The 17,299-nt window shown below is 42.6% G+C and overlaps 1 protein-coding gene across 1 annotated transcript in view; it reads right to left on the bottom strand.

The window, feature by feature from the left end:
- PGAP1 (post-GPI attachment to proteins inositol deacylase 1) overlaps nt 1-17,299 on the bottom strand; it is a 1,745,445-nt gene that overhangs the window by 317,183 nt on the left and 1,410,963 nt on the right. The window contains exon 22 of the mRNA XM_077275621.1: nt 7,937-8,134. Within this exon, the coding sequence (XP_077131736.1) occupies nt 7,937-8,134 (198 nt within the window). The remainder of the gene's footprint in view (nt 1-7,936; nt 8,135-17,299) is intronic.

Here is a 17,299-nt window from a genome sequence, read left to right as displayed (position 1 = left end):
GTCCATCAACCAGCCATCCTCCATTCCATCCATCTGGACCATGGAGCGTTGCACGGCACTCACGGTGAACAAAACAGTTTGGAAGTCAGTCTTCATGTATCGTTTGGCCCACTGGAGCCGTTTCTGCTTGTGTGCAGTGGATAGAGGTGGTAGACAGGATGGCTTACGCACCTCTGAAGGACCCTGCATCTTGTTGTTCTGGGGACATTTGAGGCACCAGGAGCTTCAAAAACTTGTCTGCTGCTATGACAAGGCATTTTTGCAGCTGCTCTTTTAACCTCAATTTTTCCTTATCAGCACGCACACGTGTGTGCTGGGAATCAGCTACATACTTCTTGATTGTGCGATGGTAACGATGAAGTGTCTTGGCAATGTTGATTGTAGTCATGCCTTGACCTAAATACTCCACAGTTTGTTGCTTCTCAGCAGCCAACACATCCTTTTTCTTTCCCATTTAGGCAAAAAATGTAGGCTGCTTAATAATGTGGAACAGCCTTCTTAAGTAGTCTTGCCTTTATTTGGACACACCTGCCAAACTAATTTGCACAGGTATCTGCTATTGCTTTCAGTGATATAAAGAGCCCTGACACACATCACCATCAATGAGTTTAAATGACAAACAAAAAAATTCTAACCTTATCACTCCTAAACTCTTTGTGCATAATAATTTGGAACACAGTGTATTTTTGGCTGTACGTGATTAATTTAATTAGTACACTATACGGTCATTATAATATAGCCTGTGTGATGTTTACTACTATTTGTGCAAGACTTCAATGGCTTGTTGTATTTTCTATTACATATATGGGCCATTTCTACTTTAGGATTGATTATTATGATTTTGTATATGTATGGCCTGTTCTCTATATTATTATCGTTTTTGTTCCTGTATTTATGTTTTGAGGAGAGACAGCGTTAAATACCTTGATCATTGTTGTTTATGTAGATCTTTTTGCACTCTTTGCCACATTTACTAGTTATATATATCAATACTTACGATCATGCATTTGTTTTGTTCAACTCCGGTCACTAAGGGGAGGAGTCCTTGGAGACTCGTGTTGTCCTTGCTCCACCGGGTTTCATTTTCGGTGCAGACGCGCCCCACGCATGCGCTGTGTTGCCTCGGTAGCATTGCTGGCTTGGAGCGTTGCTGTGGAGATGGGGAAGGATGACGCCCATGCGTCACGGCGCAGGGCGGCCTGCCTCGCTGCTGGCGCATACACATCATGATGGGTAGTGCGCCGATTCGCCAGAGTCCCTCCATACCGGTCTATAAATTTCCGGCCCAATTTTTATTGTACACGCCTCCTGACGAAGCCAAGGCTGTGAAACGCGCGTCGAGGCCCTTTTCCTGCGTGCATGCCCGCATCCTGTTGCCGTGATGTCCCAAGGTATCAGTATGTAGAATAATTTGGCACAACATTGCATTAGAGTTATCTTGTTTATTATCCTACGGTGCAGTACTCCAGCACCCTGGATATCCAGTCATAGTGTTATTATTTGGCATCATAGCTGTTATTCTTTATGTGATTGCACTGACATTTGGCTGGTCTCATTTTTGGCACCACTGCTTCAGGTATTGCGGGTTTTGCAGCAGTGATTTCAGTTTTTTTGTGCTGTCTAACAGCGCATTTTTTTCATCACATCTTATGCGCTGTTTTTTTAGCTGTCACTACTTACGTTTCATTGCTGTCTCTTGTGTATTATTTCATTATAAGTATTAGTTCTTTCTAAATAAACTTTATATTTAAGACTACCCCCGTCTGGTATGGATTTTGTGTATTATCACATTGATTAATTATAATTTCTAGCTATATTATTTATCCATTACCGTTAAGGTTCTTTTTTTGTATTCTTGCCTGAAGAAGGAGCCTCTGCGCTCTGAAAGCTTGCAAACATATATTATTTTCTGGTTAGCTAATATAGGTATCACTCCGAGAATACTTTTGTCATCATTGGGCAGAAAAGTATTCACATCGATTTTTGTGGCTAACACGGCACCACAATATAATTTGTTATTGTATGCATAGATAAAGGAAAATATTTGTGACAAATAAAAAATACAACATGGATGATTTTAAATCAGATATCAAGTATAACAAATAATGACAGACTCATATGGATGTAAAGAAATACTTTACATTGGAGAATGAGATCCTGTCTCAAATTTCATCCTAGCGGGAGAGCTGCATTGAAGTAAAAAATCCAAAAGGATTCCCTGTGAAGTTGGTTTCGTCTGTGGTCCCCCCCACCAGTAAGGGTTTATAAACTTTTTCAATCCCTGTAAATCTCAAGCCCGAAATATCTCCACCACGGACCCTTAAAAAATGCTTGTATTCGGTTAAATGTTGTAGGGTTAACCTCATCTGAAAAGTGTCTGCGGATCTGTGTTTTTAATTATGGATCGCAAAAAACTCCTTACATAAAGAAAGGTTACGAATACTAACACCAGTAATCAAGTTACCTTTTCAGCCATCTATAGTTGCCAATATGATAAAATACTATCCATCATTAAAAATATATATTCCAGTTTTGTTTCAGGATGATCGGCTCAAAAAAATTCTCAGATATGTGTTTTGTAGCTAAGAGAGCACCTAGCTTAGGCATGAGTCTTGATTGGGTTCAGGTCTGGTGACTGCGGAGGCCAGGTCATCTGGCGTAGCACCCCATCAATCTCCTTCTTAATCAAATAGCCCTTCCACAGCCTGGAGGTGTGTTTGCGGTCATTGTCCTGTTGAAAAATAAATGATGGTCCAACTAAAAGCAAACCAGATGGAGTAGCATGCCACTACAAGATGCTGTGGCAGCCATGCTGGCTTAGTATGCCTTCAATTTTTAATAAATCCCCAACAGTGTCACCAGCAAAGCACCCCCACACCATCACACCTCCTCCTCTATGCTTCACGGTGGGAACCAGGCATGTAGAGTCCATCCGTTCACATTTTCTGCGTCGCACAAAGACACAGTGGTTGGAACCAAATATCTAAAATTTGGATCCGTCAGACCAAAGCAAAGATTTCCACTGGTCTAATGTCCATTCCTTGTGTTCTTTAACCCAAACAAGTCTCTTCAGCTTGTTGCCTGTCCTTAGCAGTGGTTTCCTAGCAGCTATTTTACCATGAAGTCCTGCTGCACAAAGTCTCCTCTTAACAGTTGTAGAGCTGTGTCTGCTGCTAGAACTCTGTGTGGCATTGACCTGGTCTCTAATCTGAGCTACTGTTAACCTGCGATTTCTGAGGCTGGTGACTCGGATAAACTTATCCTCAGAAGCAGAGGTGACTCTTTCTTCCTTTCCTGGGGCGGTCCTCATGTGAGCCAGTTTCTTTGTAGCGCTTGATGGTTTTGGCAACTGCACTTGGGGGCACTTTCAAAGTTTTCCCAATTTTTCGGACTGACTGACCTTCATTTCTTTAAGTAATGATGGCCACTCGTTTTTCTTTACTTAGCTGCTTTTTTCTTGCCATAATACAAATTCTAACAGTCTATTCAGTAGGACTATCAGCTGGGTATCCACCAGACTTCTGCTCAACACAACTAATGGTCCCAACCCCATTTATAAAGCAAGAAATCCCACTTATTAAACTTGACAGGTTACACCTGTGAAGTGAAAACCATTTCCGGTGACTACCTCTTGAAGCTCATCAAGAAAATGCCAAGAGTGTGCAAAGCAGTCATCAAAGCAAAAGGTGGCTACTTTGAAGAACCTAGAATATAAGACACATTTTCAGTTGTTTCACACTTTTTTGTTAAGTATATAATTCCACATGTTAATTCATAGTTTTGATGCCTTCAGTGTGAATTTACACTTTACATAGTCATGAAAATACAGAAAAATCTTTAAATGAGGTGTGTCCAAACTTTTGATCTGTACTGTATATATATATATATATATATATATATATATATATATATATATATATATATATATATATATATCTCACTTACAGTGGGGCAAAAAAGTATTTAGTCAGTCAGCAATAGTGCAAGTTCCACCACTTAAAAAGATGAGAGGCATCTGTAATTTACATCATAGGTAGACCTCAACTATGGGAGACAAACTGAGAAAAAAAAATCCAGAAAATCACATTGTCTGTTTTTTTATCATTTTATTTGCATATTATGGTGGAAAATAAGTATTTGGTCAGAAACAAAATTTCATCTCAATACTTTGTAATATATCCTTTGTTGGCAATGACAAAGGTCAAACGTTTTCTGTAAGTCTTCACAAGGTTGCCACACACTGTTGTTGGTATGTTGGCCCATTCCTCCATGCAGATCTCCTCTAGAGCAGTGATGTTTTTGGCTTTTCGCTTGGCAACACGGACTTTCAACTCCCTCCAAAGGTTTTCTATAGGGTTGAGATCTGGAGACTGGCTAGGCCACTCCAGGACCTTGAAATGCTTCTTACGAAGCCACTCCTTCGTTGCCCTGGCAGTGTGCTTTGGATCATTGTCATGTTGAAAGACCCAGCCACGTTTCATCTTCAATGCCCTTGCTGATGGAAGGAGATTTGCACTCAAAATCTCACGATACATGGCCCCATTCATTCTTTCATGTACCCGGATCAGTCGTACTGGCCCCTTTGCAGGGAAACAGCCCCAAAGCATGATGTTTCCACCACCATGCTTTACAGTAGGTATGGTGTTTGATGGATGCAACTCTGTATTCTTTTTCCTCCAAACACAACAAGTTGTGTTTCTACCAAACAGTTCCAGTTTGGTGTCATCAGACCATAGGACATTCTCCCAAAACTCCTCTGGATCATCAAAATGCTCTCTAGCAAACTTCAGACGGGCCTGGACATGTACTGGCTTAAGCAGTGGGACACGTCTGGCACTGCAGGATCTGAGTCCATGGTGGCGTAGTGTGTTACTTATGGTAGGCCTTGTTACATTGGTCCCAGCTCTCTGCAGTTCATTCACTAGGCCCCCCCGCGTGGTTCTGGGATTTTTGCTCACTGTTCTTGTGATCATTCTGACCCCACGGGGTGGGATTTTGCGTGGAGCCCCAGATCGAGGGAGATTATCAGTGGTCTTGAATGTCTTCCATTTTCTAATTATTGCTCCCACTGTTGATTTCTTCACTCCAAGCTGGTTGGCTATTGCAGATTCAGTCTTCCCAGCCTGGTGCAGGGCTACAATTTTGTTTCTGGTGTCCTTTGACAGCTCTTTGGTCTTCACCATAGTGGAGTTTGGAGTCAGACTGTTTGAGGGTGTGCACAGGTGTCTTTTTATACTGATAACAAGTTTAAACAGGTGCCATTAAAACAGGTAATGAGTGGAGGAAAGAGGAGACTCTTAAAGAAGAAGTTACAGGTCTGTGAGAGCCAGAAATCTTGATTGTTTGTTTCTGACCAAATACTTATTTTCCACCATAATATGCAAATAAAATGATAAAAAAACAGACAATGTAATTTTCTGGATTTTTTTTTCTCAGTTTGTCTCCCATAGTTGAGGTCTACCTATGATGTAAATTACAGACGCCTCTCATCTTTTTAAGTGGTGGAACTTGCACTATTGCTGACTGACTAACTACTTTTTTGCCCCACTGTACATACATACATATATATATATATATATATATATATATATACACTCACCGGCCACTTTATTAGGTACACCTGTCCAACTTCTTGTTAACACTTAATTTCTAATCAGCCAATCACATGGCGGCAACTCAGTGCATTTAGGCATGTAGACATGGTCAAGACAATCTCCTGCAGTTCAAACCGAGCATCAGTATGGGGAAGAAAGGTGATTTGAGTGCCTTTGAACGTGGCATGGTTGTTGGTGCCAGAAGGGCTGGTCTGAGTATTTCAGAAACTGCTGATCTACTGGGATTTTCACGCACAACCATCTCTAGGGTTTACAGAGAATGGTCCGAAAAAGAAAAAAAATCCAGTGAGCGGCAGTTCTGTGGGCGGAAATGCCTTGTTGATGCCAGAGGTCAGAGGAGAATGGGCAGACTGGTTCGAGCTGATAGAAAGGCAACAGTGACTCAAATCGCCACCCGTTACAACCAAGGTAGGCCTAAGAGCATCTCTGAACGCACAGTGCGTCGAACTTTGAGGCAGATGGGCTACAGCAGCAGAAGACCACACCGGGTACCACTCCTTTCAGCTAAGAACAGGAAACTGAGGCTACAATTTGTACAAGCTCATCGAAATTGGACAGTAGAAGATTGGAAAAACGTTGCTTGGTCTGATGAGTCTCGATTTCTGCTGCGACATTCGGATGGTAGGGTCAGAATTTGGCGTAAACAACATGAAAGCATGGATCCATCCTGCCTTGTATGGAGCATCTTTGGGATGTGCAGCCGACAAATCTGCGGCAACTGTGTGATGCCATCATGTCAATATGGACCAAAATCTCTGAGGAATGCTTCCAGCACCTTGTTGAATCTATGCCACGAAGAATTGAGGCAGTTCTGAAGGCAAAAGGGGGTCCAACCCGTTACTAGCATGGTGTACCTAATAAAGTGGCCGGTGAGTGTATATATATATATATATATATATATATATATATATATATATATATATATATATATATATATATATATATATATATATATATATATATACTAGACTGTGGCCCGATTCTAACGCATCGGGTATTCTAGAATATGCATGTCCCCGTAGTATATGGACAATGATGATTCCAGAATTCACAGCAGACTGTGCCCGTCGCTGATTGGTCGAGGCAACCTTTATGACATCATCGTCGCCATGGCAACCATTATGACATCTACGTCGATACTGTGCCCGTCACTGATTGGTCGAGGCGAATTCGCGGCAGACTGTGCCCGTCGCTGATTGGTCGAGGCAACCTTTATGACATCATCGTCGCCATGCTGTGCCCGTCGCTGATTGGTCGAGGCCTGGCGGCCTCGACCAATCAGAGACGCGGGATTTCCATTATGACATCATCATCGCCATGCTGTGCCCGTCGCTGATTGGTCGAGGCCTGGCGGCCTCGACCAATCAGAGACGCAGGATTTCCAGGACAGACAGACAGACAGACGGAAAAACCCTTAGACAATTATATATATACTAGATTGTGGCCCGATTCTAACGCATCGGGTATTCTAGAATATGCATGTCCCCGTAGTATATTGACAATGATGATTCCAGAATTCGCGGCAGACTGTGCCCGTCGCTGATTGGTCGAGGCAACCTTTATGACATCATCGTCGCCATGGCAACCATTATGACATCTACGTCGATACTGTGCCCATCGCTGATTGGTCGAGGCCTGGCGGCCTCGACCAATCAGAGAGGCGGGATTTCCAGGACAGACAGACAGACAGACAGACAGACAGACAGACAGACAGACAGACAGAAAAACCCTTAGACAATTATATATATAGATAGAGATATATATATATATATATATATATATATATATATATATATATACTGTATATATAGTTTTCACAAATATTTCAGCCCATGGATCCATTCCATGTCTCCATGTTTGCAAGCCGGCGAGAAGATCTCGCCATACAGATACCATACGAATGATACACGTATAATTTTATGAGAAAAAAAAAATTGCATCCTTGCGTTGAATACGGATCACTGTTCAGGAACTTTTCTGCGTATTACGCCTGTAAAAAGGGACCGTATTTCCCTACGCTAAGTGTGACGCCGGCCTTACAGTTGGCATCTACTATAGGAGAGCATTGCACAATATTCTGGGTTCACTGGTAAAATAAAATTAAACGTGAATCCCTGTAATACTGGGAGGAAATAGTCTGATTTACTAATTACATTTAAGAAAAGTCATTATCTCAACAATTGTCACTTTTTCTGTTTTTCTCATCATACAGTACACTCTTTAAATAAGAAGATAATGAATTAGAGAAAAATGTTACTGATAGAATAACAAGATCTTGAATAGTTAAGCCATGTAAACAAATGAGCAAACTTTTATCAAACCTTGTGAAAGCGTTCAGTGTGGATGACAGTATGACAATTGTTGACTTGAACAATATTCCGGTCCAATAAGCTATTCCAGTCCCAAACATGAAAAGGAATAAAGATCCCAGTGGGAACAGCAGGTTCATCAAATGTAGCTCTGATGAATCAAGGTGTGGAAGCAATAAGCTATGCCAGGTATCTCTGAACCAGTCAAAACTGTAAAAGAAGAAAAACAATTAATGAGTACAATGAACACAAAGTGTTTTTATACATTACTGTTTTTTTTTTTTTTTTGTTTAACCCTTTCACCCCCAAGCCTACTTTCACCTTCCTGACCAGGCCAAATTTTCCAATTCTGACCAGTGTCATTTTATGCGGTAATAACTCTGAAACACTTCAACATATCCCAGTGATTAGGAGAACATTTTTTGCATCATATTGTACTTCATATTAAAGAGATTGTCCACTACATTCTAAAATTCCCCCACTTATTTAAAGCTTGTATAGAAGTATTTTTCTAAATAACTCTTGTTGTCATCTCTGCCTGTGAGTGGCGCTATCGCTGACCACTCACTTGGCATAGCGTTAACCAGGCTGCAGCCCCTGCCGATGTCACAAAAAGTGCCAGAATGCCTTGCATCACGAGGTTGCGACCCAAATGTGTGCATCCCTCCTGAGTGACTGGGCTGTGGACAGAGTTTCACTGTCGCCATGACGACATCCGAGTCACCAGAGCTAGCAAAGTAGCTAGATGATCAAGTTTGCCTGTCAGTGAAGAGCTGACAGTTTGCAAAGCATAAGCATAGGGATGCTACTGCATCTCAAGGCTGTACAAGCGATCAACCTGCAAAAAATGAAAGTCTCATAGTGGGTCAAGTTTAAAGAAAGTTTAATCAAAATTGTAAAATTATATATATATATATATATATATATATATATATATATATATATATATTATATATAGTACACTACCATTCAAAAGTGTAGGGTCACTTAGAAATTTCCTTACTTTTTAAAGAAAAGCACAGTTTATTCAAATGAAGCTAATATTAAATGATTCAGAGATACACTCTATACATTGTTAGTGTGGTAAATGAATATTCTAGCTGAAAACGTCTGGTTTGTAATGCAATTATCTTCATAGGTGTATGAGGCCCATTTCCAACAACCATCACTCCAGTGTTCTTATGGTACTCTGTGTTTGCTAACTGTGTAAGAAGGCTAATGGATGGTTAAAATACCCTTGAAAACCCGTCTGCAAGTATGTTAGCACAGCTGAAAACAGTTTGGCTGATTAGAGAACCTATAAACCTGACCTTCCTTTGAGCTAGTTGAGAATCTGGAGCATTACATTTGTTGCTTCCATTAAACTCTCAAAATGGCCAGAAAAAAAAGAACTTTCCTGTTAATCTCGACAGTCTATTCTTGTTGTTAGAAATGAAGATTTCCTACAACAGTGTGTACTACTCCCTTCAGAGAAGAGCAAAAACAGGCTCTAACCAGAGTAGAAAGAGAAGTGGGAGGCCCCACAGCACAACTGAGCAACAAGATAAGTACATTAGAGTCTGTAGTTTGAGAAATCGAAGCCTCACAGGGTCCTCAACTGGCAGCTTCATTAAATAGTACAAGCCAAATGCCAGTGTCAACGTCTATATAGTGAAGAGGCGACTCAGGGATGCTGGCCTTCTGGGCAGAGTGACAAAGAAAAAGCCATATCTGAGAATGGCAAATAAAAGGAAAAGATTAATTAAAAATTCCCCATTAAATGTCACCTGCTTAACCCAGCAGGAAGTACAGCGGCGTCTAAAAATCACTAAAATTGACAAATCTCCGGGCCCGGATGGGATACACCCCCGAGTACTGCAGGAACTAAGTACAGTCATTGATAGACCATTATTTTTAATCTTTAAAGAGTCCATAATAACAGGGTCTGTACCACAGGACTGGCGTATAGCAAATGTGGTGCCAATATTCAAAAAAGGGGCAAAAACTGAACTCGGTAATTATAGGCCAGTAAGTTTAACCTCTACTGTGGGTAAAATCCTGGAGGGCATTCTAAGGGATGCTATACTGGAGTATCTGAAGAGGAATAACCTCATGACCCAGTATCAGCACGGGTTTACTAGGGACCGCTCATGTCAGACTAATTTGATCAGCTTCTATGAAGAGGTAAGTTCCGGACTGGACCAAGGGAACCCAGTGGACGTAGTGTATATGGACTTTTCCAAAGCTTTTGATACGGTGCCACACAAAAGGTTGATACATAAAATGAGAGTAATGGGGATAGGGGAAAATATGTGTAAGTGGGTTGAGAGCTGTCTCAGGGATAGGAAACAAAGGGTGGTTATTAATGGAGCACACTCGGACTGGGTCGCGGTTAGCAGTGGGGTACCACAGGGGTCAGTATTGGGCCCTCTTCTTTTTAACATATTTATTAATGACCTTGTAGGGGGCATTCAGAGTAGAATTTCAATATTTGCAGATGACACTAAACTCTGTAGGGTAATCAATACAGGGGAGGACAATTTTATATTACAGGATGATTTATGTAAACTAGAAGCTTGGGCTGATAAATGGCAAATGAGCTTTAATGGGGATAAATGTAAGGTCATGCACTTGGGTAGAAGTAATAAGATGTATAACTATGTGCTTAATTCTAAAACTCTGGGCAAAACCATCAATGAAAAAGACCTGGGTGTATGGGTGGATGACAGACTCATATTCAGTGGCCAGTGTCAGGCAGCTGCTACAAAGGCAAATAAAATAATGGGATGTATTAAAAGAGGCATTGATGCTCATGAGGAGAACATAATTTTACCTCTATACAAGTCACTAGTTCGACCACACTTAGAATACTGTGCACAGTTCTGGTCTCCGGTGTATAAGAAAGACATAGCTGAACTAGAGCGGGTGCAGAGAAGAGCGACCAAGGTTATTAGAGGACTTGGGGGTCTGCAATACCAAGATAGGTTATTACACTTGGGGCTATTTAGTTTGGAAAAACGAAGACTAAGGGGTGATCTTATTTTAATGTATAAATATATGAGGGGACAGTACAAAGACCTTTCTGATGATCTTTTTAATCATAGACCTGAGACAGGGACAAGGGGGCATCCTCTACGTCTGGAGGAAAGAAGGTTTAAGCATAATAACAGACGCGGATTCTTTACTGTAAGAGCAGTGAGACTATGGAACTCTCTGCCGTATGATGTTGTAATGAGTGATTCATTAATTAAATTTAAGAGGGGACTGGATACCTTTCTGGAAAAGTATAATATTACAGGGTATATACACTAGATTCCTTGATAAGGCGTTGATCCAGGGAACTAGTCTGATTGCCGTATGTGGAGTCGGGAAGGAATTTTTTTCCCCATGGTGGAGTTACTCTTTGCCACATGGGTTTTTTTTGCCTTCCTCTGGATCAACATGTTAGGGCATGTTAGGTTAGGCTATGGGTTGAACTAGATGGACTTAAAGTCTTCCTTCAACCTCAATAACTATGTAACTATGTAACTATGTAATAGGGCAAAAGAACACAAACATTGGACAGAGGAAGATTGGAAAAAAGTGTTATGGACAGACAAATCCAAGTTTGAGGTGTTTGGATCATCCAGAAGAACATTTGTGAGACGCAGAACAACTGAAAAGGTGCTGTAAGAGTGCCTGACACCATCTGTCAAGCATGGTGGAGGTAATGTGATGGTCTGGGGTTGCTTTGGTGCTGGTAAAGTGGGAGATTTGTACAAGGTAAAAGGGATTTTGAATAAGGAAGGTTATCACTCCATTTTGCAATGCCATGCCATACCCTGTGGACAACGCTTGATTGGAGCCAATTTCATCCGACAACAGGACAATGACCCAAAGCACACCTTTAAATTATGCAAGAACTACTTTAGGGAAGAAGCAGGCAGCTGGTATTCTATCTGTAATGGAGTGGCCAGCGCAGTCACCAGATCTCAAAGCCATTGAGCTGTTGTGGGAGCAGCCTGACCGTATGGTACGCAAAAAGTGCCCATCAAGCCAAACCAACTTGTGGGAGGGGCTTCTGGAAGCATAGGGTAAAATTTCTCCAGATTACCGCAGCAAAATAACTGCTAGAATGCCAAAGGTCTGCAATACAGTAATTGCTGCAAAGGGAGCATTCTTTGCCGAAAGAAAAGTTTGAAGGAGAAAATTATTATTTCAAATAAAAATCTTTTTTTCGAACCTTGTCAATGTCTGGACTAGATTTTCAATTCATTTGGCAAATCATTTGATTAATAAAAGTTTTCAAGGAAAACACAAAATTGTCTGGGTGACCATAAACTTTTGAACGGTAGTGTATAGTACCCATGAATAAATATTTCTATGAAAAAAATATATAAACTATAAAATTACACATATATGTTATCACCTCATCTGGAACGAACAGACCTATAAAACTGTCACACTACTTAAAACATTTTAGTGAACACTAGAGATGAGCGAGCATGCTCGCCACTACTCGGTACTTGCAAGAGCATCACACTGCTCGAGATGCTCAGAGCTCAACGAGTGTTTCCGGGGTTGCTCGGCAGGAGCTTGGGTCCCCTCCCTGCATTTTTGGCACTCTGTAGAAAGCCAAAGAACATGCTGGGATTGTCTGCCACACCCTGTAATGCCACAGCCGTGTTGGTTGTGGCATTACAGTAATTGGCTTAACGAACAGCGTCATCAGGTCTAAATCAGACCTGGCACCGCCATGCTTGTCACAGCCTACTCAATAATCAGGCAGTGTAGGGAGAGTGGCTGTTGAGCTAGGGAGATCCCACCGTGCTGCCACCAATTTGTCTTGTACCAGCTCTCAGCACGTGACTTGGGGGTGCACCTGCAAGGGTTAATCTATCTCCCCTCTCTCAGTCCAGCATTCAACCTCTGTCCTATGCTGTATTGGGAGCATAAATCACACACCGACCCAGGCCACACACCCGCTCATACACGCTGCCACCACTCACCGAACACATGGGCGATGAGTCCCAGAAATATTACTACTACGGTCTGCCACTCCTAAGGCTTTTGAACATACAAGGTTCAATTTGTTAAAGTTTTATGCTTTAATACAAAAATGTACAGTGCTTACAGTAAAGAAAAAGATATACAAATATGGTAATAAAAAGACATAACTATGCAAAACAGTATAAAATAAACAGGAGAAAACTTACAGAAATAGCTAACTTGTAGTCTGCTTCTGCTCCCTGAGGGGGGGGTGAATATGGACTGGATCACATCACCTAGGCTGCCCCTCAATCTGTGAACAGGATTCTATGTATACAGGCCTAATTTATAGAGTCACCCTGGAGGTCAGATTTCAAGACCAGCCCCTCATATTAATATTTATAATTGCTTGTTTGTGACTGGGCCGTGAACACTCCACCAATGAATATATTATTTTCTCTGAAATTCTTTGTGTAAAGTTTCCCACAGATAGATAGTGTCAGGCTGTAATTGACATCTCTCTTCAAAGGAGCTAGAAGGAGTGAAATGTTTCCAATTCTGGCTTTCCAGGAAGACCCCTGTGGTCTGAGAATAGACATATTTCACTACACCTCCCTCCTTATGAATGTGCATGGTGGTTGACTTACAGATCAGCTCCCGAGCGCGTATCTGGTTCCAACCCACCTTGGCGAGATAGGCCATCAGCATTGCCCTGATCGATTCCCTTCTTATGCCATGTGAGGAGGCTCTGGGGTCACAGTATGGGCCTCCTGTTCTGGCAGTTCTGTCTGAGACTCATCCTCTAATCTCTGTGGTTGAGCCTGAGCAGCAGCCTGACTCCGAGTCACAGCGGCCACATACGTATAGTCCTGTGCATTGTGACATGTTCCCTCCTCGTACGGGATCTCAGATGGGTCACTTGCTTCCACCTACTCTGTATCGTTTACTTGCAAGGGAGGAACATAGTGGGACACCAAACCCCCGAAGGAAAGTATCTAAGTCAGTATCCTTCTCCATCACGGGAAAGTTTTCCAGACGCCTCCTTGGATTTATGTCCTGGGAGGGGGTTAGCTGAGAACTGTTACCCCTCTCTATTTGAGCTATCTGAAGCTTGAAAGCTCTCTCCTCCCGGCGCTCTGCAGCAGCAGCCTCGGTACTGTAGAATAAGCTGCAGGCGCAGATTGGGATCACTTGTTCCCAGCTGTTGTAAGTCAATTTGTAAAGTAGAGTCCATAGTCTCCTCAGCACTGGCATTGCTGCCACTTCCATCAAGTATCTCCGGTGCAAGAGCTGGCATTGCTCGGTTTCTCTGAGGTGGACTCTCTCCTTGTCTAGACGTTCCAGTACTTTGCTCTATGTCCTGCTCAACCAAGACGCGTATCAGCAGTTCCTTGGATTTGTCAGCTGTCTCTATTCCTCTCTGCTCACAGAGGTCGGTCTGTCTGTACTGGGCTGTCATATCGATGAACAGCCTTTGCCAAATAAAAGACAGAAAAGAAAAACGGGGAAGGGAAACTGTTTGCAAGTATGTCTAAGTAAGCACTGAGTTGAACCTTGTTGAACTGGTGCACTCCTCGCAAGGATATCAATTCTTTAGTACAGGGAATAATTGCTTAAACCATGCACTAATGCTCTAATAGAAATAATTATATCCCACCGCTGCCACCAATGTGTTACGGATGCCACCGTGCTGCCACCAATTTGCCACGTACCAGCTCTCAGCACGCGACTTTGGGGCACCTGCAAGGGTTAATCTATCTCTCCTCTCTCAGTCCAGCATTCAACCTCTGTCCTATGCTGTAATGGGAATCCTCGGGGGCGCATGAGGGAGAAGAGACCGTCCATTACCGCACTATTCTGCATGACTGCTTTAAGGTATTATGCTATTTATTAGAGGTATTATAGCTTCACACTCTTGGCTGGTGATCTATCATATGGACAGGGATATAATGTATATGTGGAGTATCATTGCCACCTCCGTATTCCCATATGTTTGGCTAATATCACTTCTAGCCATATATATAGTGATACATGGTATCAGGCTTTCCCACAGGAATATGTATAGATATATTACCACTGCATGTTAAGGCAGCCATTATAGATAGAGAATAGTAGGCGGGTTATTCTCTCTCCTGGACACTTTGTCATATTATATCAGTTGGTCATGCTGTTTTTAATTTTTACTACTTAATAAAGATATATTTATCTTTTATCATGTGGTTCGCTTCTTGTGGATAATGTGATTTAAGTCCGCCTTGGAATATATATTAGACACATATCCATCTCAACTAACAGTCCTTCTAAGGACTAATCCAGCTGAATAAATATCTGTACTAGGCAGGCAGGCAGGCAGTGTATGTGGCAAACTTCAATGCATATAGTAAGATGGTCCATTCCAGTTCTGTCTGCTGCCGCTGCTTTTACTAATATTTCTAGACATAGCCCCAGGCATAAGGGGCCAGGAATGTTTTTTTTTATCTTAATACTGATTATTTAAAGCAATCCAGAGAACACCGTTTTTCTGCTCCATTTGCTTGATGGCACTGCAGAATACAGCTAGATCCTTTCCATATTACAGCACTAAAAATCCATCTATTTAAAACTATGGTTTGTCCGTCATACGGATCACATATAGTGCGTTCAAAATTCTGCACTTTCTGGCTTCCATTTAAATTTTGTTGCAGTGTGTTAGTGAAGTTATTGACACCAGTATGCTGTTAAAAATAGTTACCAACAGGCCAGCTATTTAAAACTGTGGTTTGTCCGTCACACGGATCACATACTGTTGCGCTCAAAATTCTGCAATTTCGGGCCTCCATTTAAATTTTGTTGCAGTGTGTTAGCGAAGTTATTGACACCAGTTGCTGTTAAAAATAGATACCTGCAGGCAAGCTATTTAAAACTGTGGTTTGTCCATCACACGGATCACATATAATTGCACTCCAAATTCTGCCATTTGTAGTGAACAAGGAAAATATTATCCTCCATTTAAAATGGGCAAGGCTCGTGGAAAGGGGTGGGGAACTGGATGTGATGTTGATGGTGCATGCAGAGGTCGAGGCCGTGGGCAAGGTGAAATTGTGCCACAACACCCACATCTTCTCACCCGACCTTCCTGTCCCTATTACTAGGGGACCGCAGCACACCACTATTAAACCCAGAGCAGTGTCAAAAGGTTGTTGGTTGGATAGCGGATAATGCTTCCAGTCACTGTGTCACCACCACAACCCTGTCTTTCACACGGTCAAGTCTCAGTAGCAATGAGTCTGGACCGCATATTCCTCACCCTGATCCTCCTTCCTCCCACCATGCCGAGAGCCCGGAGACAACTGATCCCACACTTGGACTATCCGAAGAGCTTTTTCATTTACAGATTCGGGCCTCTCTCCTGATCCACTTGAAGCGGGGCAAGAGGAGATCGCATGTAGCGATGTCCAAATATTTGAGCAGCCACAGTCACACGAAGACGATGGTGAGAAGGTGGGAAAGTGTGACAACAGGTGGACAATGATGAGACAATTGCTAAAAAGTCAAGAGGAGGACCAGGGTGCGGAACTGGAAGACGAGCTGGTGGATGATATAGTAACTGATCCATCCTGGCAGGAAGACATGCAGAGCGATGACAGCAGCACACAGGGGGAGGTGTAGCACCCCAACGGGCAGGAAGAAGCAGCGTGGTGGCTGCAGACAGAAGGCGGGCAACCCTTCCCAGTAACACCAACACATCAGAAGTTACCAGTACAACTGTTAGGTCTTCCCGAGTCCGGTTGAATTTTAAAGAATCTGCCGATAACTCCAAAAAGGCAATTTGCACCACCTGCCAAGACAGCATCAGCAGGGGTCAGGCACATGTCAGCAAAGCAACCGACTTTGTGGGCCGAACCCCAGGGTCCAGGAACAGTGTCTGTGGTTGACACCACTGCTTCTTCCGGTGTTGTGTGTGCAAGCCAATCCCCCGTCCATGGTGCATGCGAAGATGCCTCCTGCCCTGATCCTGTCATTGTACAGACCATCAGCAAGCACGTCCACGTCCTTGTCCCAGCGCAGCGTACAGTTGTCCATACCCCAAGTCCTTGGAATGCAAGCACAAATACACATACATCGCCCCACAGGCCACAATACTAAATTTGCAACTTTCGCGACTGCTTGCACTCAAAATGTTGACTTTTAGGCTCATGGAGATGGAAGCTTTCCTCAACCTGATGGAGGTGGCCATCTTTCGGGATTCGGTCCCCAGCCGCCACTATTTCTCCCAGAGTGCTGTCCCCACATTACACTAGCAGGTGTCCCACAACATTAGCCATGCCCTCAACAATGCAGTTACTGGGACACGAGGACAAGTGCTTGTGGTCAGGGACAGTACATTTCGCTGATGACACACTGGGTTAACATAGTGGAAGCCAGGACCCAGTCGGACCTTGGAATGGA

The sequence above is a fragment of the Ranitomeya variabilis genome, chromosome 7 (assembly GCF_051348905.1).
Source record: "Ranitomeya variabilis isolate aRanVar5 chromosome 7, aRanVar5.hap1, whole genome shotgun sequence".
Taxonomy (NCBI): domain Eukaryota; kingdom Metazoa; phylum Chordata; class Amphibia; order Anura; family Dendrobatidae; genus Ranitomeya; species Ranitomeya variabilis.
The sequence above is the reverse complement of the archived record's forward strand: the minus strand, read 5'-3'. Positions and strand labels throughout refer to the sequence as shown.